Below are 25,470 nucleotides of genomic sequence, written 5' to 3' on the forward strand. Positions count from 1 at the left end.
GTACTATGTTTGGTAAGCTTCCTCCCCGCCCTGTATCCCTCTTACCTCTGCCATCCCATCCCCTAGAACCTCAAGATTCTACCATTTTCTGTTTTTTCTAATGCTATCCGTAGTGTAACTGCAGCTGCCGAAAATGACTAGAAAAGGCTTGAGGTTGACAACAACAATATACAGGCAACTAATTATTGGAAGCCTTTAATTGCCAACTTTGAATTAAACCTTGATTCAAAAAATATTAATTGTTTAGCACCTGAGAAACCAAACAATTTCAGAGGAAAGTCATAACAAATAACCCGAGAAGTCCATACCAGAAGGTTTCTGGCAAGGATCTGTAATGCTGGACAGATCTCTGGAATTACAGAGGAGAGAAGCTGTTGCAAGGGCTTCTGTGCCAATGAAGAACGTTGTACATTTGGAGGCAGAGCAGATGTGCCAGTAATGGGACCTGACTATTGTCTCCGTCTGCTTCTCCCAAGTTCCTTCTCACTCAAATAAGAGCAAGCTTTGTTTTTTAAATTAAGTTTAAATACTTATCATGATACTTTTAAATAATAAGGAAGAAAAAGAAGGCAGTTATTCGGGTTGCTGATTAAATACACACCATATGCCAGCAATAATAAAATAATCACTAGATCATTATTTTTAAAAACAGAGTCCTATCCTGGATGTTTTTTTTTCTGAGTGATTTTCATACGGACCAAATGTGTTCACTTGACAGCCCTGCAGATTGAAGACATTGGCAACAGCAGAGCAAGTTTCCCCTCCCACTGTCCCAGAGAGATCTAAGCCAGGAGAGAGGAGAGTTCAGACCTCACAGCCTCTCTGCTGAGACTGGCACTAATAGGCCACTCCATGGCAGCTGTGATGGTGGTTGTTTTCATTAAATAGCTATTGGCTCTGCTAAGAATATAAGAGTTATTCCTAATCTGACAGACAAGTGCTTCAGCCACACACATCTTGAGCTGCACTACCCCAGTGAGCACAGTACAAACCCCTATGAAGGGCACATCAGAAAAGTTGTTCACTGCTTAACTCCAAAATCCTTTCCCCATCCCCCTTACACAAAAGCTCTCACTGAACAAACTGAATGTCAGAAAAACAGTTTTTAAAAGACAGTTGTTTGGCGCAGGGGAAAGTTACCTGGATTTGTTACACATTTAACTGCTTGAAAATGCACAACTGGTTAAAGAAAGCAGACTCTGTTCATCCCAGTACGAAGAGATGCACTTCCCCAAGTGAAGCCCAGCTTCCCCCCTGCTCTAAGTTACCTCAGCTCTGAGTAGTCTATACCAGAAGAAAACCAAGCCGAAACACTTATACCTTCTCACCAGGCAATGTTGGCAGGCTCAGGAGCTTCTGGGTAACAGCAGCATTTGTAGCTTTAATAGAACAATCCCCAACATAAGGGAAAAATCAACAAGCAGCTATAACCACCCAGAGTACTCAAGCAAACCATGCTACGAACACAGCCTTCTAGTCTGCTGGCTGGCCATTAGGTCACACTTTAAAGCAAAGGTGGGCAAACTCCGGCCCGCAGAACCGTCCTGCCCAGCTTGAGCTCCTGGCTGGGGAGGCTAGCCCCCAGCCCCTCCCCCGCAGCCACACGGGCAGCACTCTGGGCAGCGGGGCTGTGCGCTCATGCAGGGCAGCGCACCTGGCTCCAGCAGGGTGGAGCAGCGCGGCTCCGGACATGCTGCTCTGAGCTGCATGGTAAGGGGCTCAGGGCTGGGGGGGTTGGATGTGGGGCAGGAGGTCCCGGGGCAGTTGGATGGGGCAGAGGTTCGGGGGGGAAGGGGGGAGAGGATCAGGGGTGGGGTCCCGGAGGGCAGTCAGGGGACAAGGAGCAGGGGGGGTTGGATGGGTGGGGGGTTCTGAGGGGAGCAGTCAGGGGGTGGATAAGGGGCAGGGGCCAGGGCCAAGCTGTTTGGGGACACACAGCCTTCCCTACCAGGCCCTCCATACAGTTTCGCAGCCCGATGTGGCCCTTGGACCAAAAAGTTCGCCCACCCCTGCTTTAAGGAGATGTTTCATTCACGTTTTATCTCCTACAAGGGTAACACTACCCTTCGAAAGCCTTTGGGGCTTATCTTAACCTAAGATTTAGTTCCTAAAGCACCATGTAAATTCAGTGTTACACTCAGGGATTTATTTATTTTTGGTAAACCCAGACTCCATCTAGAAAAATGCCTCTCTCTTTGGGTAGGGAGTCCCTCTGAGGCCCGGAAACAATAACCTGTTGAGAAGCCCAGCCGACACCTCAGCTGCTTGTAATGCTGCTTGTAATGCGGAGCATACTCTGTCTGCAGCCTCAGGAAGGCAAAACTAAGAGCTTACATTCAGGAGGTTAACTCAGCAGCCATGAAGGCTAGAAAATTTGTTTTGTTTAAACGAAATGTTAAATTCTGTAAAAATTGATGCCTTAGCACCCATTTGCTACTAGCAATTAATGAAATAGACTATTCACACCCTGCCTATAACAACAATGCAGCAACACCTCTAGTACTGCTATCCACTTAAATGGATATAATGCAGCATCGTTTAAATAGTGTGTGTAATTCTGTTCTTACTTGAGCAATCTTTGGTCTCTACTTAAATATACCCCTACTCCAATACTATTGTCAGCTGCAAAACACATATTTAATATATCTGCAGAAAAATACTTTTAGATTGTATGATCTTCAAGGCAGGAATCATCTTCATTTTAGCCCACTGTTAGTGATAGACTGTGAAAGAAAAGAAAAAACAGTGCTACAAAATGTAAGTTAACGAACCTCCCAGGGAGCTCATATGTTGTTACAGATGAACAGAGGAACATAACATTTGATGTATCAGACAAAATCATTGGACTATCAAGTCCAGCATTCTGGCTCTGGTAGTAGCCAATATCATAGCTTTTCAGAGGAAGCTTGAAACACTCCTATAATGCATCTTGCCAACGGCGCTTGTACACGAGAAAAATCTCTTCCTGACTCTGAAGTATAAGATTTCATTACCCTTATCTTGAACAGATAATACCAATTCTACTAGGCTGTAGAAAAGTATTACTAGAATGTCAACATTATCCCACTTCCTTATGAATTCAGCTACACTCTCTATCCCTGACCTCCTATGAAAATGAATTCCACAGGCTGACTATCCACTGTGTGAAGTGGTATTTCAGTCTCTTTTTAAAGAGGAGGAAAAAGCAGTACTTTGCCTGTCTCAGTTATTTTATTGAAGCTGTAAGAGTCATAGGGAGCATTTTATCTCGTCTTTAAAATGCCAATACAGCTAGAGATTACTGACCCCAATTAACTGCTCTGGGGTTATTTGCTCACACACACCTTATTTGACAATTAAAAAGGTGTCATTAAATCTATAGAGAAAACACAGCACAGCATTTAGAGACCAGGGCACAAGCACAGATTACACCTCCTGTCTTGTCTAGCACTGTCACCCATACCTAGCATAGCTACTCAGGAGATTTATACTTTAATAAGTAATTACAGATGCGTCAAGAGTTAATCAGTTTGGTACATTCAGAATGGTAGCTAACAAGGCTAAAATTAGTGCCAGAGAGCCTTTGAACGCCAGGGTGGGAGCTGGATTCCCTCCTGAGCTATGCCAGCCCTTTCTACTGTTACCTTGCCTGGTTCCAGTAGAAGGATTCTGCATTTCTGTTGGCCTAGCTGTCATAGCAAAGTGGAGTAAAAACAACTGCTGGAGATATTGCCATGGCAGAGTCAATAACCAAACAATGAGAGAAAGGAACCTGGCAGAGGTTATGGAGGGTTGAATCATAGCCATGTGCACAGGGCATGAACGCACTGAAGCAGCAGCTTTACTTTCAGCCACAATACTGAGACTAACAAGAGACTGGGAAGTTCAGGGACTTCCTAACCCCCACCCCCCCCCCCTTCCAAGAAACACAGACGCACCTTTGGGAAGCAGGGTAAACGATTACAGGCCAAGCCGTGCCAAGCTCCCTAGCCCAAAGGGAGGGGCTCAAGGTGAGCGTCCCTCAGGCCCTGCCAACATGCAAGGCGGGAGAGGAAGCCAGACGCGCTCTCAGCAACATGAATCGATACAAACCCGGGGGGGGGGGAGACTTCTCGGGGCTGTGCGCTTTTCTGGGAAAGGGAGGGGGTCAGCTCCAGCTGCAGAGCAAATCCAGGCTAAGTGCCTCGGCGCTGCAAATGTGCTGCCTCGCACAGCTGAGCCCACGGCGGAGGGGGACACTCCGCGCTGGTGTGGTCACCGCAAGGGGCCGGGACTCCCCAGCGGGCACCTCGCCCGAAGCCCCCCCTGGCTGGGGCACCTCCTCCCCCGCAGCTACACGGCGGGGGGGGGGGGTGCAATATCCCCATGGGGAGCCAGCGCTCCCGCCCCAATAACCCCCTCCCTCAGCCCCTACATTGCTCCAATAACCCCGCCCCACTGCCCGCTCCCCCCGCGCAGGGGCTCACCCAGCAGCAGCAGGAGAAGGGGCGCGCTCCCCACGCGGTGCCCCATGCTGGCCGGGCTGCGTGCGGGGCGGAAGATGCTGCTCGGAGCCCCCCGCCCGGCCCCAGCGCTGCTGGACCCGCCGCCGACCCGAGAGCGCCGCGCACCAGCCGCTCGCTCGCTCGCTCGCTGCCCTGGCTGGGAGCGCCCGGGAGCCGCCCGGCCGCGCGGCGCAGCCAACCACAGAGACAAACTTTGCCAGCCCCCGCCCCCGCTCCCCCTCCCGCAGGTATCGGGGGGAGGCGCTGGGGTCCGGCCCGGCCCCCGCCCCCTTAAAGGGGAGGAGAGAGCCGGCCCCCGGCCCGCCCTGGAGCCCCCGCTCGCAACACATCCCCGCCCACCCCGGAGGGGCTGCCCTGCTCCGGCAGAGGAGATTCCCCGCCCGCCGGGGTAACCTCTGCCCGGGGGGAGGCCTGGTCACATGAGGGGAAGGGAAATCCTGCTCTACTGAGAGATTCCTCCTCCTCTCCTCCCCACGTCCCTGGACATGATGGGGGAGCTCCCATGTAAGGGACAGCAACAGGGGAGACGGATCCCTTGGTCCCAGACATGGGGTAAGTGGTGTACCCTGGTCAGTGGGAGGTGCTCCTCCTCCTGCCTACACACACATCCTCCCCCTGCCTGAATACACACTCATCCCGTCCCACCGACACACACACAGAGGAATTTCCCTGATCTCAAAGAAGTTTCCCTCCTCCTCCACACACACACACCCTGAGTGACACTCCCTAGTCGCAGAGGGGTCCCCATCCTCTCTCCTCTCACCAAACATGTCCACGTCTGAAACAGTGCATTCGTCCGTTCCATAATATTTGAGCCACAGAAGTGTCACCGTGACAGACCCTCCACTCCCTGTGACAGCTGTCAGGAATCTGCCCCCGCAGGACAGGACTTCACCATGTGTTTGCGGGTTATTCCCCAACACCGTACACCAGCGGTTTTCAAACTGTAGGCCAGGACCCAAAGTGGGCCATGACCCTGTTTAATGGGGGCGCCGGGGCTGGCGTTAGTCTTGCCAAAACCCGAGCCGCACTGCTTGGGGCTGAAACTGAAGCCTGAAGGCGTTAGCCTGGGTAGCGGGGCTTAGGTTACAGGCCCCCTGCCTGGGGCTGAAGTCCTAGGACTTTGACCCCTCCCCCGCCTGGGGCCGCGGGGCGCGGGCAGGCTCAGGCTTCGGTTTCCCCTTCTGAGATCGTGTACTCATTTTTGTTGTCAGAAGGGGGTTGCAGTGCAATGAAGTTTGAGAACCCCTGCCATACACCAAGCATCTCCTCATGAGCTTCTACAGTCTTTTGGGAGTTCAATCAGTACTTTGACGGTTCCCTGCAGATTCAGTGACAGACTTCTGCACAGCCTAGTGCTATCTCTGCTGTCTTTCTCCTTTTTCCCTGGGTTAGTTAATTTTTTTTAAATTTTGGTTTGGTTTGTTTGTAATGGAAAGCCTTTGATCATTTCGGATTATTGAGGAAACCTGATTGAGGAAATATTTCTTGGACTCTAGTATTTTGGACACTATCTTCTGTTTCAGTTCTTCTGCCACATTACAAGTTGTTTCTCATCTCTCTTCCAATTATGCTTTATGCCTCCTGATCCCCACCTGGGTTACTGATTATCAATTGTTTGGTAAAAGGAGCCTGCCTCAGGTTTGCAAGTTTGACTGTGCAAGGATCTTCAGCAGTCTGGCTTGTTGGGTTTGTTTTTTATTTCCCAGTGCTTTGTACAATCAATTGGTGTTTTAGGTTTTGAGTATTCTTTGGTTTGGTGCCAAAGGGTTTGCTTCTCTGCTCAGGACATTGTTGAGAGCTGGGCGTGATTATAGGAATGGATTTTGTTTTAGTTTGGTTTAGTTTTTAATCCTCTAGTGCTTTGCAGTGGAAGGAGCATTTGCTGTCTTGGCCGACATGGATTCTTCTTGTAAATTGATTAGGAAGGTGAATTATGCTGTTTCTGCCCTGCCACCAGTATACCTTGGGTTTCTCCGCACATGTAGAATGTGTTTGCAGAACTGTACGTGTCCAATTTCTGTTGGGTTTTTAGTCCCATTTAGTGAATTTGGTTGGCAAAGTTGGGCTCCAGACTTTGCTTCTGGGTAAGAGAATTTTTCAGTTTAATTGAACAATGATTTGTTGACATGACAAACTAACCCAGTGCTTCCAAAGTGTAAATAAGACAGAAGCCACAAACATCTGTCTGAAGAAGGGCTATCCAGGATGGGACTTCACAGTATGTTTAAGATATTATCCCATGTTCATCTGTCATTACTGCCTACTCCTGATTAGCTCTGCTGTAGCTTTCCTTTCTCTTGGGGTTATGCTGTTTTTCCCCCCTAATCAATTACTTTAATCTGATAATTTGCGGATTCCTGTACTTTGGAAAACAGACTAGAAAATCTCTCTCTACCTCCACTGTCCTCTGTCACATTGGTTTAACAGTCGTTCCTCTCTCAAGCATTGGTCCAGCAAGTACTTACCCATGTGCTTAACTTTACTTGAATGTGCAGTCCCACTGATTTCAATGAGATTAGCCATGTACATAAAATTACGCTCATGTGTGCCAGTATTTGCAGGATCGGGATCTCAGTTTTCACTGTGCTTTGTGTCTCTATTTCCATCTCTAGCTGATGAACACTGATTCATAGCCTGAATTCTACTGTTGAATAGTTTTAGCAGCAGTTTTATCAGAGTTGTGGTTTCATTATGTCATAGGAGGCCTGAATAGTTTTTCCATGTGATACTTTAATAGCCAGTTTGAAACTTCCAAAGGCATCTATTATAAGGCCCAGCTGCAAAGGCCCAATTCAGAATTGCCCTATCCCTTGTGTAGTCATTTACACCAGTGCACAGGAAGTGAAAAACACTGCCATTCTGATTTGTTAGTACATTACATTCATTTTGCAGAGGTGTAAATGACTGCACAAGGTGAAAGGCATTGAAGATGCAGATCCTTTAACTTTGCATTTCGTGGAAACCCTGAATTTGGGAACTGTTTCCATGAGATTGATAGTTTATTGATGTATAAGTTGCAAAGAGCATGGCTGAGTTTGTTTCCCAGGTTTACTTTTCTTTTTTGCTTGAAAGATTGTTTGCTTGTTTATTTTTATCTCACCTTTGATGGATTGTTACTTGGATTTAAATATGTCAAATTTTCTCACCGATTTTATTTTGTAGCATCTTAAGGTTCAGTCTTGAGAGCCAGATTGAATCAAAAGCTTTTTAAATGTCTATAAAGCAGACAAATATCTTCCCATATTTGGCTGGTTGGTTGGTTTGTTTCTACATATTTATTTATGACATGCAGAGTAAATATGTGGTCAGTGGTTTGTTTCTCAGGAAGGAATCCAATTTGACTTTCATGCGTTACGTTGTTGGTTAGATACTGTATTATTCTTTCACTGATGCTGTTGCAGAATAGTTTACTGACATTTCTTCAAACACCGAGTGCTCTGTAATTATTGGGCTGAAGGCATCTCTCACTTTATCCAACCATATCTTAGGGAAGTGTCCAGACTTGAGGGTTAGGTTATAGTATACAGACAGACAGACAGGCACACACACACACTCACATCCAGTGATCCTGAAACACCACACACACACACACACTCACATCCAGTGATCCTGAAACACCACACACACGCACACACTCACATCCAGTGATCCTGAAGCACCATGCACACATGCAGAGCAGATGCAGCAAGACAAAGGGCTCCACATTCACACCACTCCACAATTGCCAAGTTTGGTAAAGCCCCATGCGTAACATTTTGCATGGACAAGAGTCAGTTATTCTCACCACCTAAGTAATAGAGGGCAGGGACAGTGTAGATTAGTGGTGGCCAACCTGCGGCACACGGACTGCCCATGGCCCACCAGGGTAATGCGCTGGGGGGCCGCGAAACAGTTTGTTTACATTTGCACGACCACCCGCAGCTCCCAGTGGCCACGGTTCGCTGTTCCTGGCCAATGGGAGCTGCGAGAGCGGCGCGGGCCACAGATACGTGCTGGCCACCGCTTCCCGCAGCTCCTATTGGCCAGGAACAGCAAACTGCAGCCACTGGGAGCTGCGGGCGGCCATGCCTGCAGACAGTCAATGTAAACAAATTGTCTCATGGCCCACCAGTGGATTACCCTGATGGGCCACATGCAGCCTGCAGGCTGCCCACCACTGGTGTAGATACATACAAACTCACCTAGAGCATTGGGAGCAAGTGTGAGTGGAAGCTCAACACTCCCTAGAAGCAGGTGGCAGAAGGGCCCATGCACATAAGCATCCAGCAAACCTAGCTTGGGGGGGTAAGGGAGGGGAAGTTCACAGTAGTGGTGGGAATGCAGGAGAAGGTGGTGGAGAGCCTTGGGTAGGGGAATCCCTCGCCTGGCCCTTTGTCTTGCTGCATCTGCTCTGCTCAGCTTGCTTCTGGCAGCTGCTCTGTGGTGGCTACCAACTCTGAGGGGGAACAGGGACCACAGAGACAGAGAGATGCTTAGCCACCTGTTCAGCAGGCACCACAGTGCCTACCAATAGCAGGAAGGAGCAGCTTCTGGAGAATACCTGTTGCCTCCCAGCTGGATGCGTGAGAATCCCAGGGGAGGGGCCCCTGTCAGTGTGAGTGTCCTCTGAGATGCCTAACACTTGGCAGCCTCGCCCCCAAGCCCTAAGCAATCCCTCAAAAGCCTCGATGCACATTCTCTGGAGCCTGAAACAAACTCACTGTCTCTGCCCACTCAAACATGCGACACTGAACTTTTTTGCAAAAAGAAAAGGAGGACTTGTGGCACCTTAGAGACTAACCAATTTACTTGTGCATAAGCTTTCATGAGCTACAGCTCACTTCATCGGATGCATACTGTGGAAAGTACAGAAGACTTTTTATACACACAAACCATGAAAAAATGGGTGATTATCACTACAAAAGGTTTTTTCTCCCCCACCCACCCCACTCTCCTGCTGGTAATAGCTTATGTAAAGTGATCACTCTCCTTACAATGTGTATGATAATCAAGGTGGGCCATTTCCAGCACAAATCCAGGGTTTAACAAGAACGTCTGAGGAACGGGGAGGGGCAAGGGTAGGAAAAAACAAGGGGAAATAGGCTTGAATAGAGACTGGGAGTAGCTAACCTAAGTTAATTGTATCCAATTTGAAAATGAATTCCAATTCAGCAGTCTCTCGCTGGAGTCTGGATTTGAAGTTTTTCTGTTGTAATATCGCAACTTTTATGTCTGTAATCGCGTGACCAGAGAGATTGAAGTGTTCTCTGACTGGTTTATGAATGTTATAATTCTTGACATCTGATTTGTGTCCATTTATTCTTTTACGTAGAGACTGTCTAGTTTGACCAATATACATGGCAGAGGGGCATTGCTGGCACATGATGGCACATATCACATTGGTGGATGTGCAGGTGAATGAGCCTCTGATAATGTGGCTGATGTGATTAGGCCCTGTGATGGTGTCCCCTGAATAGATATGTGGGCACAGTTGGCAACGGGCTTTATTGCAAGGATAGGTTCCTGGGTTAGTGGTTCTGTTGTGTGGTATGTGGTTGCTGGTGAGTATTTGCTTCAGGTTGGGGGGCTGTCTGTAGGCAAAGAGTGGCCTGTCTCCCAAGATTTGTGAGAGTGTTGGGTCATCCTTCAGGATAGGTTGTAGATCCTTGATTGGAGGGGTTTTAGTTGGGGGCTGAAGGTGACGGCTAGTGGCGTTCTGTTATTTTCTTTGTTAGGCCTGTCCTGTCGTAGGTGACTTCTGGGAACTCTTCTGGCTCTATCAATCTGTTTCTTCACTTCCGCAGGTGGGTATTGTAGTTGTAAGAATGCTTGATAGAGATCTTGTAGGTGTTTGTCTCTGTCTGAGGGTTTGGAGCAAATGCGATTGTATCGTAGAGCTTGGCTGTAGACAATGGATCGTGTGGTGTGGTCAGGGTGAAAGCTGGAGGCATGTAGGTAGGAATAGCGGTCAGTAGGTTTCCGGTAAAGGGTGGTGTTTATGTGACCATCGTTTATTAGCACTGTAGTGTCCAGAAAGTGGATCTCTTGTGTGGACTGGACCAGGCTGAGGTTGATGGTGGGATGGAAATTGTTGAAATCATGGTGGAATTCCTCAAGGGCTTCTTTTCCATGGGTCCAGATGATGAAGATGTCATCAATATAGCGCAAGTAGAGTAGGGGCATTAGGGGACGAGAGCTGAGGAAGCGTTGTTCTAAGTCAGCCATAAAAATGTTGGCATACTGTGGGGCCAGGATGGTGTTATCAGGAAGATCACCGATGGATTGTAGTTTCCTCAGTACAAGCCATTACCCTCTGATCCCACTGTGAGTTACCAAAAGAAACTACAGCATTTGCTCAAGAAACTCCCTGAAAAAGCACAAGATCAAATCTGCACAGACACACCCCTGGAACCTCGACCTGGGATATTCTATCTACTACCCAAGATCCATAAACCTGGAAATCCTGGGCGCCCCATCATCTCAGGCATTGGCACCCTGACAGCAGGATTGTCTGGCTATGTAGACTCCCTCCTCAGGCCCTACGCTACCAGCACTCCCAGCTACCTTCGAGACACCACTGACTTCCTGAGGAAACTACAATCCATCGGTGATCTTCCTGATAACACCATCCTGGCCACTATGGATGTAGAAGCCCTCTACACCAACATTCCACACAAAGATGGACTACACGCCATCAAGAACACTATCCCCGATAATGTCACGGCTCACCTGGTGGCTGAACTTTGTGACTTTGTCCTTACCCATAACTATTTTACATTTGGGGACAATGTATACCTTCAAATCAGCAGCACTGCTATGGGTACCTGCATGGCCCCACAGTATGCCAACATTTTATGGCTAACTTAGAACAACGCTTCCTCAGCTCTTGTCCCCTAACTGGGGTCTGACTCATGATGTTTGAATGCATGGGCTTCACAGTATTGCATATACACACCTTAAACCAGGGAGCAGCAACCTTTGGCCTGCGGCTCACCAGGGTAAGCCCCCTAGCACGCCAGGCCAGTTTGTTTACCTGCCATATCCGCAGGTTCAGACGATCGCGGCTCCCACTGGCCGTAGTTCGCCAGTTCACCTCTCTAGGCCAATGGGGGCTGCAGGAAGTGGTGGCCAGCACATCCCTCAGCCCGCACCGCTTCCCGCAGCTCCCATTGGCCTGGGACAGCGAACCATGGCCAGTGGGAGCCGCGATCGGCCGAACCTGCAGATGCAGCAGATAAACAAACCGGCCCAGCCTGTCAGGGGGGTAACCCTGGCGGGCCACGGGCCAAAGGTTGCTGATCCCTGCCTTAAACCAAGCCCCATTTATTCCCACACAGCAAAAACAGCACTCATTCATCTTCAGTGAAACAAGAACCCCCACATACACATACAAACAACTCACTCTCTGTTCCCCAGCAAATCCCTTTCTGTAGTAGTTCATGGAGGGCACGTAGGGAAAAAATAGTTGAAGGGGCTATAGCTCTCACTAAGTGTCCCTCTAGTTTGTTACCTCAGCACAAATCTTATAGAGCTGGTCACATTTTTTTTTTATCAAAATGATTTTACAACAAAAAATGCTCTTGTTGAAAAACCAAAATTTTCTGCATGAAAGTTTCAGTTTTGCCAAAAAATTCGATTTTCCATCAGAAAACTCCAAATGACAGCTCACCAGCTGCTTGTTTGGGAAGCTCCTGTCAATTTCACTTTCTGCCAGTGAAACTGACAAAAGCGTTCCTGGAGGATGCCTCCCTGGCTCTTACCTGCGCCCCACAGTCTGGGGCTGCAGAAGCCTCCCTGGCTCTTACCCCCCCATCCCGGGTCTGGGGCTGCAGAAGCAGAGAGCCCATGAAACTGACAAGAGCCTTCCAGCCAGACAGCTCAAAAATTCTGTTTAAGTTCTTCCAAAACTCAATTTTTCTTGAAAACTGTTCATGTGAAAAATTTCTCTTTTTTGTTGTTGTTGATTTTGTGGCTTTTTTTTACATTTTGCTCTTGTTCTGGGCAAAGTCTTTATTTTCAAAGACCTCTGCACCAAATCCACAGTGCTGTAGGAAGTGGAGATGGCAATTCATTAGTTGCCACTCTTCGCACTGACTCCATACTGAACCAGGGCCCTACCATTGTACAGGAAGATACATTACAGGTAGAAGTGCTGTCTTGGTTTTGACCATGTGTCAAGGTTCCTTCCCCACTCTGAACTCTAGGGTACAGATGTGGGGACCTGCCTGAAAGACCCCCTAAGCTTATTCTTACCAGCTTAGGTTAAAAGCTGCCACCACCAAAGTGTTACACAAAGAATAACAGGGGAAGTGCCCACTTGGAAACGTCTCCCCCCCAAAATATCCCCCCAACCACTACATCCCCTTTCCTGGGGAAGGCTTGATAAAAATCCTCACCAATTTGCATAGGTGAACACAGACCCAAACCCTTGGATCTTAAGAACAATGAAAAAGCAATCAGGTTCTTAAAAGAGAATTTTGATTAAAAAAAAAGTAAAAGAAAAACCTCTGTAAAATCAGGAAGGGAAATACCTTACAGGGTAATCAGATTCAAAACATAGAGAATCCCTCTAGGCAAAACCTTAAGTTACAAAAAGACACAAAAACAGGAATATACATTCAGCACAACTTATTTTATCAGCCATTTAAACAAAACAGAATCTAACGCATATCTAACTAGATTGCTTATTAACCCTTTACAGGAGTTCTGACTGCATTCCTGCTCTGGCCCCGGCAAAAGCATCACACAGACAGACAGACCCTTTGTTCCCCCTCTCCCCACCTCCAGCTTTAAAAGTAACTTGTCTCCTCATTGGTTATTTTGGGTCAGGTGCCAGTGAGGTTATTTTAGCTTCTTAACCCTTTACAGGTGAAAGGGTTTTGCCTTTGGCCAGGAGGGATTTTATAGTTCTGTATACAGAAAGGTGGTTACCCTTCCCTTTATATTTATGACACCATGCCTGATCATTAAACATCCTTTGGCATTTTTCTCAAGAGCTGGAGGGATGACCTCCACTGTACTGACCAAATTCCATTTTGGTTGATTGCATTCTTCCTCTAGTTCCCCTTGTAGTTTCAGTTGAGTACAGTAGTCTTCACTTCTTGTCCTAAACTGCTGTAGTGTTGCCACGCAATATTAAACAGCTTCCATCTTCAACCCCAGAGGTTGCTGCATTTCAGTGGTGGGTGACATGATTCCTACATATAGTACATTCTACAATCAGTTTTGTAAAATGCTTGGTATCCATTTGGATGAAAAATGCATACCCCTGTTGACATTCTGATCTCAGTAGCTGAACAGAAAGATGGAGAACAGCAGACAGTTCACAAAAAATTGTGAAAAGCTCAGTTTTCCCACTATATAATACACATTAAAACTTGTCTCTATTGAGCTGTCCATGATAAAGTCATCTTGGCATTTGATAAAGAGAACAGGGATTTCCTTGATTTGTCCTGGCTAGAGCTGGCCAGATAGTATATAAAAAAAAATATTTGGAATAGGTTATTGCTGACTGATGGGAAAATGTGTGAGTAATTTGTTTAATAAATATTGTTCAACCATCTGTAGTTAGCCAAATCATGAAGAAAAATATTTGTGAATGATTTATTTGAAAATTTACAGAAGAAAGTGGTCAAATAAACAATTTGACAATATTATTCAAACAGCACTAGACTTGGCCAACATTCCCCTTCTCAGTAAAATAAGCTCCGGTACATACTGTACTTAAATGCTTTCCTGAATTGGGGCCTAAGTGCTGTTTATTACTAACCATAGAATAGATTCTATATTTGGAAAAAATGCCCAATGTAATAAAATAATACTTGTAATAATTTGGAATACCTTTTACTTCTCTAGCGCCTTCCAGTTGAGGCTCTCAAAGCACTTTACAGACTTAATGAATTTAGTGTCCCAGCTGCTCTGCAAGGCAGGAATGTATTATGAATTCAGAAGAAGTCTGGGTCCTTGGCAGGGCCAGCTCTAGGCACCAGCTAAGGAAGCTGGTGCCTGGGGTGGCAAATCAGAAGGGGCGACGCTTCGGCTGTTTTTGGGGTGGCACTCCAGAGTTTTGGTTTTTTTATTTTTTCCTTCGTCGGTGGCACTTCGGTGGCAGCTTTTTTATTTTTTCTTCTTCTTCTTTTTTTTTTTTGCTTCACTGCTTGGGGCGGCAGAAAAGGTAGAGCCGGCCCTGGTCCTTGGAAAGCAGGCAGACGTTTTCTGCAGGAATAATTACTTCATAAACTCTTTCTCAGACTTCATGACCAACGACATGCTAGACTCCTTACAAGATTCCTTGACACAGCGTGTAGACTAAATTTTCCAATCTGGGTGCCTAAAGTTAGCCCTGGTCTACACTAGGAGTTGAGGTCGAATTTAGCAGCGTTAAATCAATTTAACCCTGCACCCATCCACACGACAAAGCCCTTTTTTTGACTTAAAGGGCTCTTAAAATCGATTTCTTTACGCCACCCCGACAAGGGGATTAGCACTGAAATCGGCCTTGCCTGGTCGAATTTGGCATAGTGTGGACGCAATTCGACGGTATTGGCCTCCGGGAGCTATCCCAGAGTGCTCCATTGTACACCGCTCTGGACAGTACTCTAAACTCAGATGCACTGGTCAGGTAGACAGGAAAAAGCCACAAACTTTTGAATTTCAATTTCCTGTTTGGCCAGCGTGGCAAGCTGCAGGTGAGTGCAGAGCTCATCAGCAGAGGTGACCATGATGGAGTCCCAGAATCGCAAAAGAGCTCCAGCATGGACCGAACGGGAGGTACGGGATCTGATCGCTGTATGGGGAGAGGAATCCGTGCTATCAGAACTCCGTTCCAGTTTTCGAAATGCCAAAACCTTTGTCAAAATCTCCCAGGGCATGAAGGACAGAGGCCATAACAGGCACCAGAAGCAGTGCCACGTGAAACTTCAGGAGCTGAGGCAAGCCTACCAGAAAACCAGAGAGGCAAACGGGTCAGAGCCGGGTCAGAGCCCCAAACATGCCACTTCTATGATGAGCTACATGCCATTTTAGGGTGTTCAGCCACCACTACCCAACTGTGTGCTTTGACTCCATCAATGGAGAGGGAGGCAACACGGAAGCAGGTTTTGGGGACAAGGAAGATGATGAGGAGGAGGTTGTAGATAGCTCACAGCAAGCAAGCGGAGAAACCGGTTTTCCCGACAGCCAGAAACTGTTTCTCACCCTGGACCTGGAACCAGTACACCCCCAAACCCACCCAAGGCTGCCTCCTGGACCTGCCAGACGGAGAAGGGACCTTTGGTTAGTGTACCTTTTTAAATAGTATACATGGTGTAAAAGCAAGCGGGTTTAATGATAAATTTGCCCTGGCATTCATGGCCAGTACAGCTACTGGAAAAGTCTGTTAACGTGTCTGGGGATGGAGCAGAAATCCTCCAGGGACATCTCCATAAAGCTCTCCTGGATGTACTCCCAAAGCCTTTCTGGAAAGGGCAGCCTTATTCCATCCACCATGGTAGGACACTTTACCACGCCAGGCCAGTAGAACGTAGTCAGGAATCATTGCAAAACAACGCATTGCAGCATATGTTTGCTGGCATTCAAACAACATCCATTCTTTATCTCTCTGTGTTATCCTCAGGAGAGTGACATCATTCATGGTCACCTGGTTGAAATAGGGTGCTTTTCTTAAGGGGACATTCAGAGGTGCCCGTTCCTGCTGGGCCGTTTGCCTGTGGCTGAACAGAAATGTTCCTCACTGTTAGTCACGCAGTGGGGGGGGAGGGGTTAGCCCCAAAGTGGGGGCAGGCAAAATATGACCTTGTAACGAAAGCACATGTGCTATGTATGTAATGTTAACAGCAAGGTTTACCCTGAAAGAGTGTACCCATTGTTCTATAAAATGTGTCTTTTTAAATACCACTGTCCCTTTTTTTCCCCTCCTCCACCAGCTGCATGTGTTTCAAGGATCACAGGGTCTTCTCCTTCCCAGAGGCTAGCGAAGATTAGAAGGTGAAAAAAACACACTTGCGATGAAATGTTCTCTGACCTCATGCTGTCCTCCCACACTGACAGAGCACAGACGAGGAGGTGGAGGTAGACAATGTCAGAGTGCAGGAAAACACAAAATGAACGCGAGGAGAAGTGGCGGGCTGAAGAGAGTAAGTAGCGGGGTGAAGACGATAGGTGGCAGCAGCGTGATGAGAGGAGGCAGGATTCAATGCTGAGGCTGCTGGAGGATCAAACTAATATGCTCCAGCATATGGTTGACCTGCAGGAAAGGCAGTTGGAGCACAGACTGCCACTACAGCCCCTGTGTAACCAACCACCCTCCTCCCCAAGTTCCATAGCCTCCTCACCCAGACGCCCAAGAACGCGGTGGGGGGGCCTCGGCCACTCCACCCCAAAGGATTGCCCAAGCAACAGAAGGCTTGCATTCAATAAGTTTTAAAGTGCTGTGTGGCCTTGTCCTTCCCTCCTCCACCACCCCTACCGGGCTACCTTGGCAGTTATCCCCCTATTTGTGTGATGAATTAATAAAGAAGGCATGAATGTGAAGCAACAATGACTTTATTGCCTCTGCAAGCGGTGATCAAGAGGGGGGAGGGGAGGGTAGTTAGCTTACAGGGAAGTAGAGTGAACCAGCGGGGGGGGGGGGGGGCGCGGCGGCGTTTCATCGGGGAGAAACAAACAGAACTTTCACACTGTAGCCTGGCCAGTCGTGAAACTGGTTTTCAAAGCTTCTCTGATGCGCACCGTGCCCTCTTGTGCTCTTCTAACCGCCCTGGTGTCTGGCTGCGCGTTACCAATGGCCAGGCAATTTCCCTCAACCTCCCACCCCGCCATAAAAATCTCCCCCTTACTCTCACAGAGATTGTGGAGCGCACAGCAAGCAGCAATAACAATGTGTCCAATAATTTGTGTCCATGTCCTGATCACTCACGTGACCGTGCTGACATCGCCTCCTCTCCCAGTATTGTTCTGCCAGGTTTTGGTGCTGCGTATACTGCTGGATAATGCGCGTGGTGTTTAATGTGCTCCTAATTGCCAAAGTGATCTGAGCGGGCTCCATGCTTGCCATGGTATGGCGTCTGCATGGAAAAAAGGCGTAGAACGATTGTCTGCCGTTGCTCTGATGGAGGGAGGGGTGACTGATGACATAGCTTATCGGAATGGCCTACAGGGGATTAAAATCAACAAAGGGGGTGGCTTTACATAAAGGAGAAACAAAAACAACTGTCACACAGAATGGCCCCCTCAAGGACTGAACTCAAAACCCTAGGTTTAGCAGGCCAATGCTCAACCCACTGAGCTGTCCCTCCCCCTGGTATTCCAGACAGGACTGAATCTCCATTAAACTTTTCAAGGTGCCACTGATAGACCTCACCAAAACAATTGTCAGCCATTGATTTCACGGAGGGAGGGAAGGAGGGATGGAGGAGCAAATGAATACAAAACAAATCTGGTCTATTTCTTGTTTTGATCTTTTACATCTTTGGCTGGCAGCAGACAGTGCAGTAGGACTGTTAGCCATCCTCATCTCCTGGCTGCTCGGCAGAAGACGGTGCAACAGGACTGCTAGCAGGACTAAAGAGAATGACCTGGTCGAGTCACTCCTATTACAGTCCCTGCACCCAGGTCTGCACAGGCGCTCCTGACCGACCTTACCAAGGCGGCCAAGAGCACCAAGGACATGATGATGATGGTTATCAGGCCTATTGCACCGTCTGCTGCCACAAGGCAATGAGCTACTGCTGTGTAGCAATGCCATACCGCGTCTGCCAGCACCCAGGAGACGTAGTGTGACAGTGAGCTGAGCAGGCTCCATCCTTGCCATGGTATGGCATCTGCACAGGTAACCCAGGAAAAAAGGCATGAAACGATTGTCTGCCCTTGCTTTCACGGAGGGAGGGCCTGATGACATGTACCCAGAACCACCCGCGACAATGTTTTTTGCCCTATCAGACATTGGGATCTCAACCCAGAATTCCAATGGGCGGCGGAGACTGCGGGAACTGTGGGATAGCTACCCACAGTGCAACGCTCCAGAAGTCGACGCTTGCCTCGGTACTGTGGAAGCACTTCACCGAGTTAATGCACTTAGAGCATTTTGTGTGGGGACACACGCACTCGACTATATAAAAACGATTTCTAAAAAAAAGACTTCTATATATTCGACCTAATTTCGTCGTGTAGACATACCCATTCTTAAATCTAGATGTAGACAGCTCAATATAAATTGCCTGATATTCAAACATGCAAACTTAAATGGGATGTGTTAGTGTTCAGCATTTCTGAAAACTCAAGCCACCTAAATTTAAGTGTCTACACATGGATTTAGCAGTGTAAATTTTAAAACCTAGGTGTCTAAAATTACACTGCTAAATCCATATGTAGACTCTTAAATAAATTGTAGCCATAATAGCTCAAGACATGCAGGTTACAGACACAAATGTCAGGATGCTGGCTGGCCCCAAAGCATGCCAGGAACCTCAAAGGCATCTCGTCTGACCCTGCAGTGTGGGTAGGGGGAGGTGAGGACCACTGGTCATCTTCTGCCTCAAAAGAAAATGGAGTGGAGCTCAGGGTCATTACGAACCCTGCACCCTGCGGAGCAGAGATCCTGTTACAAAGGCTGCTCCAGAGACCAGAATTGTGGGGATCTTCCCTCTGTGCTGAGACCAGAGGAGGGGATGCCGAGGAGAGCTTTCTGGTTTCAGATGAAAACTAAGGAAAACTTGGCAGCTTTGGTGGAGTTTTGATATGTACTTTTAGGTTCATTTTAACTTGAAACTTCAAGTACATAAAACAGAGGATGCAAATGCATGCAAAATAAAAACAAAGATTCACAGACAACATGGCAAAATGAAACCTCCATTTTTCACACAGTTCCAGCAGCAACCCAGAGAGTGTGATGCTTAAATAACAACAGTATACAAGACAACCTGTGTATGCATTTCCCTTCAATTCTTTCTAGGTGCCTCTTCATGCGTCGGCATCTCTTGCTCATTGTGATTTGGTGCCTCTCTCTCGATTTTGCTTCCCCATTGGGTGACCAATTATCTAGTTATCAAGCCAGCAGGAAAATGGGTCAGGAATTGCAGATGTCTCAGTCTTCACTGCCAGGGGGCATTTGATAACAAGCTATTGCAGGCTGCCCTGCAAATCTATTGGTTGGCATGTCATTCTTGAGTGTTTGCATAAGGACTCATTGATTCCAGAGTCTGGCATTTTGCTCTTGACCCTGCAGCTGTTTTGGGTATCTACGATGCAGCAGCCTTGTCAGCTCATCCAACATTTCTGGCGTGAGTCTTGGAGAATTTTCAGAAAGGCAGCTTGCACGATCACTTCTCACTGTAGCCATATCCGTTACCAATCCTTCCAATTAGCCTTTTGCTGGGGAATTCTGCAGAACTTTATGATACTGGCCAGTGCAGCTGTGCCTTTGTAAATCTTGTATTCCACTTCAACAACTGGTTTCGAATGTGGCCATTTGGCAGAACATTAAGCATGTCTGGTGACTGAGAGAGTCCAAAAGGCCAAATTATTAGGTATAAAAAGGACGGTGCATTATCATAAGATAAAATATACTGTGAGTGAGCTTGGCAGAGGAGTAAGTGCCCACGCTATGAGCTGCACCAGTTGCCAGTAAGAAAAGAGATTCATTTCAAGGTCTTGCTCTTGGCACATAAAGGCCTTAATACTGTATGCCCAAGTTAGTTGAGCAACCAACTCTGCCTGTGGTCTTCTTACACCAGGGCAGAATTTAGCTCTAAGAGAGACTGTACTGCGATAGGAAAAGCCTCAAAGGGATGCACGTATCACAGGCATCAAAATTAATATCATTGTGGAATGGTTAGCACACACCAACCCAAGATGTGGGTTACTTGTTTTAGGAGAGAAGGTGATTGGTCTGTAGAATCCAAATAAATAAATAATGTTAACATTGTTTTAAACAATCCCCTTTGAACAGTTTGGAGTGTATCACAAAAGCTGTAAAGTTCAGGTCTGCACACAGAAGCTACAGGCAAGGAATCATTATTCCTTTACATTGTTTTTGGAGCTCCATTCAAGTTAAATGAAGTTACAATGTACAAATGGACAGAAGAATCAGGCCCAAGCTTTCTCTCAATCATTGGAACATATAGGAACCTTTTGCTATCCCATATTCTCTTGCAATTCATACCTCCAGGAAGGCTCTCAGGCCATGGGATCTTTAGATTGGCTGTTGTTCCTCTATCCTGTACAAAAGTGAGGTTCTGAAATACTGACTCTAGCTGAGAAGGGGAAGGGGGAACAGTGTGTTTGCCACAGGGATGGGGTGGGGAGTAGAAGGGTTGACCCCTTGGAAGGGGGCTGGAAACTTGTCAAATCATGAGATGGAAGGGATTGACACTTTAGATCATCCAGAGCTTGTCATGGGGGATCAGGCCAGCTGAGCAGCCACTGAGACAAGGGATGTAGGTTTGTTATGGGGGTTTGGTTACTATGAGAGAGCATCAGGCCCTATTTTTGGAGGAGTTATGTGAGTCTGAGATCATTACTGGCATGTGTGAAAGCCTTCAGGAAACTGGCTCTTCCTAGTTAGACTTTACACAGAGTCATGTGACAAGTCCAGATGATCAGCAACAGAAAGTCTCTCCATTCTTGGAATAAAGTTTGATGAGAAATAGTCACTGTAGAGAGGAAGGTGCAGGCCTTTTCTTTCAGCCGTGATTTCCCAGACAGCAATTGTAGGGGCTTCTAGCTCTCTCTTAACAGCCAGTAAGCAGGTGCTGTGCTTGCTGGGGTGAAATAAGTCAGGAGGAGGCTCTGCCTGGGAAGATTTGCTTTAGGGCATGCTCAGATGGTGACCATCCCAGGCTGTAAACCTGCACAGAACGAGCAGGGAGTTGCTGCAAGGACATGTTTGGATCTGGAAGTGCGAACATAGAGGTGATGACTGTTTCCCTAGCCATAATAATAATTCTCACAACTAAAATAGACGCTTGGCCATTGGAAGAGTTGCTCCTAATGCCTAGAATAAAGGTCTGGAAATGTTGGCATTTCACAAATGAGCTCACTGAATGGAGGAGTCTAGTTCCAAAGGTTAAAACTCCTTCCTCCACTTTTGGCTACAGACCTCTTTTCACACCCCCGCTGCCCCGCCCCGCTTCAGTTGGAACAGCCTCCCACTTCCCAGCACCCTGTCTTCTTACAAATCCTTCCTCAAAACCAGCTTATTTTGAAAGGCTTTCCTATGTTCATCTCCTCTGTGATTACATGTCTGCACCTTTTCAGACCTGAACAGCTGTTCCCTGGCTACGACTGGTCTGAGCTAGACTGTCATTTGGGGCAGTGACTCTCCCATTTATATTTTCTGTAAACCACTACATCCCCTTTGAATAACTATAGCTCAGGTGAGCTAAGAGGGCACAGGAGAGGAAGAATTCTAGTGTCATTTATTTGGTTCTACAGACATTCTACCCATCATAAATCCAGAAGCAGGTTATCAAGTTACATCCATGGATCCTCAGAACAATTTGTCACTGGGGTCTCAGAAATGAAAGGTCTCAAAGAAAAAATGGCAGAAAAGAAAGGCGCAGGCTGGGCAAAACAAGGTCTCACAAACATCTTAGATATCAGGGAGCTCCTGTTTAATTAGTTAATGTATCTAATCTTTTTAGATTACACCCATCATACTTATTAAAGCCAACACAAGCAAATCTTTGAATCTCACTGTGTTATTTGGGGATGGAGATTCTATTGTTGATTTTATTTTTATTGCTGTAAAATAATAGAAAGCTTCATGAATGAAAGCTGACAAAATACAGTAAGAGTGTTATTTTCCGTACAGTAATATAAATGGCAACATAACACTTAAGCAGATAATGAATGAAACCAGAAAAAAATGAAACAAAAGAAAGAGAAAATAAAGGAAAGGAATAAGTTCATCAACTTTTCTCTTGAGGGAACATTCTAGTTTACAGTCTTATTTTGTTTTTGTTAAAATAATTTGGCACAAGCATGCCACATGTGCACAAATATGTACGCCTTCTCAGATTATAACTGTGCTGATCTGCACAGAATCACAAGGTTCCAGGCCTGTTGGACACATTCCAATACGGAGGAAGAGTCAGAATTTTTCCATTGCTTACAAATGAGCACCAGTAGCAGAAGCTGTTATCCCCAAGTTCTCGCCGTCACATTCCTTAGAGTTTAAATACCCTAATATACAAGATTCCGGAGTGGTGGGCACCAAAAAGCCAGTGATTTCTTTCCGTGTAACACAAACCAAGCGACCCATCTGGAGGTAATTTTGGACAGGACCAGAGAACGTGAAGCAGGGGTTCCTGTTGAATGCAGTGCCTACAGCATCTGTCAGAGACTTGCCAACTTGTCCATTTTCACTTATATCTGGCTGAAACAGAGCAAAGGTGTATGAAAAGCGCTCTGGCATCCTACATCTCTGGCTTGACAGGATAATGGGGGGGGGGGTCTTTTTTGTTATCTAAAGAAAAGTATTATTTTGGCAAGGTTACCAAGGGAAAGTTATATTGAAGAAATGCATTTAGTTCTGAACACACTGAGGTTTGTGGATGTCAAGCTGTGTAGAGTAGCTCATGACCATGAGTGCCAACCTCAGGGCACACTGTCAAAGGAACAGGGCACAAACCACAGACTAGTGGTATGTTCTCTAATGGATTTCACCAACCAAGTAACAAGTGTGAACTCCTAAAGCACATTAACAGCTTTAACATGGAGTCACAGACCATCCCCTTTGGCACTCCAGACATCTATCATGCCCCCTAGGTGAGCCTGCCTTTGTGATAGGTGGTCCTTTACACCAAAAATCCACAATAATATTCACGTTACTCCCAGTCCCAAAGGACCAGTCAGTTACCCCAGGTCAATTGTACCTTAGATCTCTCACCAAAGACAACGCTTGTAGCCAGTCCTGTAAGAAACATACTAAAGATATATTAACTAGGAAAAAGAAATGAGAGTGGTTTACAAGGATATAGCAGGTAAACCTAGGACTGTCCGAGGTTTCAAAAAGTAACAGAAGTTGCTTTCATGCGCAAGCTCTATATGTCCTTTGGGGCTAACCCAACCTAAACAGCTTGGGGATCCCTGGCTTATGCTCAGAAATATTGCCCTCTCCAAATTCCAAGCAGCATAGCGATACATTTTCTTTACAGGGATTTTTATCCCTTTCCCCCAGAGCTCAGTCTGATGTAACAAGGATTTCTCCTCTTCATGTGTGGTGGTGGTGGGAGAAATCATGAAAGCCTTTTATGCACTGATGTCGCACAATAGTTTGTCTGGTGTCTGTAGGTCTTCTTCTGTTGAGCAGGAGGGGATACCTCGTGTGGCAAACTTCTACCTCCATACTTGGTAATGCTTCTCTCCTGACAGTGGAGATCTACAGTTTTAGAGCAAACACTTTTATAGTTACAAAAACTTAACTATTATCTTATAACATACAATACAGATATTATAAGTGAGATTAATGCATGCAGCAATATACAAGCATTTCATAAAGTCTAAACACGCAACACATTCTTTTCACTTAACATCTATTTTAACAATGCTAACACAGATGAGTCAAACTCATTCCCAGCTATGCATTTATCATTGTTCAGTGAGGCTTCAGAGCCTTGACATTAGCTGGCACGTGGTCTGCCAGCATCACAGCGGTTGTCACAGGGTGATGATCCTTTAAGAGATTGGGCTCAGCTTTACCCATGCCTTGTCATCCAGTCATAGGTGATGCAGCTGGACCTGGTCATGGACTCAATAATCACATGATGGTAACCCAGGGCAGGGCTTCCTAGAAGGGGGAGCCTACTCCATAGGAGAGCGAGAGAGATCAAAGATTAGGAAGAGTTTGCGGGAGGGCTTTTCAGAAAACTGTCAAGTGGGCCTGAGTTCCCCTGTTCAGAAGAATCTGGGATGCAAACAGCAAGCAAGCTGGGGGTGAAGCCCTAATACAAGGGTAACCGAGGAGAGAGACTTATGGAACACTAGCGCAGAGGTTCCAGAAGGGGCCCAAGGTCAAAGAGAGCTGGAGAAGGGACTCACCATACCAGCAAGGTGAAAAAACCCAGCTAAAGCTACCTGAAGTGATGGACTGGAGCAGAAACCTGAAGCAGAGAGTCTTTAGGAAATCCCATGTAGCAGAACCTGAGCGTTTGGAAAGAACTGTTCAGCCCAGCAAAGGGCTGAAGATATTGTGGAGCAGGGGAAGACTTGTTTTGGTTTAAGTTTGCATATGAATGGTTATAATAAATTGGATCCTAAGAAGTGGGAAAATGAATTCTGCTTCTGGAAGTTAGGTCCACAGCCAGTTGCGGAGAAGTTCTGTCTCCCATCCATGTAAAACTCACTCTTGAGGTTGACAGTTCCGAGCTGCCATGGGGACATCATGCTCTCTGAAAATACTGCCAACTTCTCCTCCTCTGGCCTGTACAACAGGAAGATTCTTCATAAGCGCTCTCATTGCAGTCAGGCCTGGCATCTCTCTCAGCCGGGGCCCTGAGTAGTGGTAGAGACATTCCTGTTTGGTAGTAATCATAATGAAGGGTCAAAGGTGAATGAGAATAATAGAATAGCATGCGAGAGACGATTCTGTGCTTTTCCAAAGAAGTCTCCCCCTCCAACTTTCCAACGGGATATCAGCTGACACCACACAACTAATAAAATACCAAGTAGAAGTATTCCTTCATCAGAACTGAATGTCATTGGCTAATCCATCCTAAAGGTAAGACTTTTAGACTATTCTGAATTCTGACTCTCCAAACTGACCCTTCCATTGGTGTCACCTGTACCACCATTCCCGCATACTCCAAGGTGGAAAGCAGCATGGTTTAGCAGGGAATTTTCAATAAATTAAATAGGCCCCTTAAAGTAACAAATTATTTCCCCCCTTATAACATGAAAAACTGGTTTCTGAGTCTTCTATAACCTTCTGGGTTTATTCTTCTCCCTATTACATACTTTTAGATGAGCATATTGTCCGAATATAATGTAGAAGAAAGAAGGTAGTCCC

General features: G+C 46.6%; 1 protein-coding gene and 1 long non-coding RNA gene across 2 annotated transcripts in view; both read right to left on the minus strand.

Moving 5' to 3' along the window:
• PTGFRN (prostaglandin F2 receptor inhibitor) overlaps positions 1–4,625 on the minus strand; it is a 106,751-nt gene extending 102,126 nt beyond the window's left edge. The window contains exon 1 of the mRNA XM_048869385.2: positions 4,446–4,625. Coding sequence (XP_048725342.1) covers positions 4,446–4,491 — 46 coding nt within the window. The 5' untranslated portion in view covers positions 4,492–4,625. The remainder of the gene's footprint in view (positions 1–4,445) is intronic.
• Positions 4,626–22,294: 17,669 nt separating this feature from the next.
• The window catches only part of LOC125630121 (uncharacterized), a 29,852-nt gene continuing 26,676 nt past the window's right edge, over positions 22,295–25,470 (minus strand). The window contains exon 3 of the long non-coding RNA XR_007354566.2: positions 22,295–24,978. This is a non-coding gene — a long non-coding RNA (uncharacterized LOC125630121). The remainder of the gene's footprint in view (positions 24,979–25,470) is intronic.

The sequence above is a fragment of the Caretta caretta genome, chromosome 1, assembly GCF_965140235.1.
Source record: "Caretta caretta isolate rCarCar2 chromosome 1, rCarCar1.hap1, whole genome shotgun sequence".
NCBI lineage: Eukaryota > Metazoa > Chordata > Testudines > Cheloniidae > Caretta > Caretta caretta.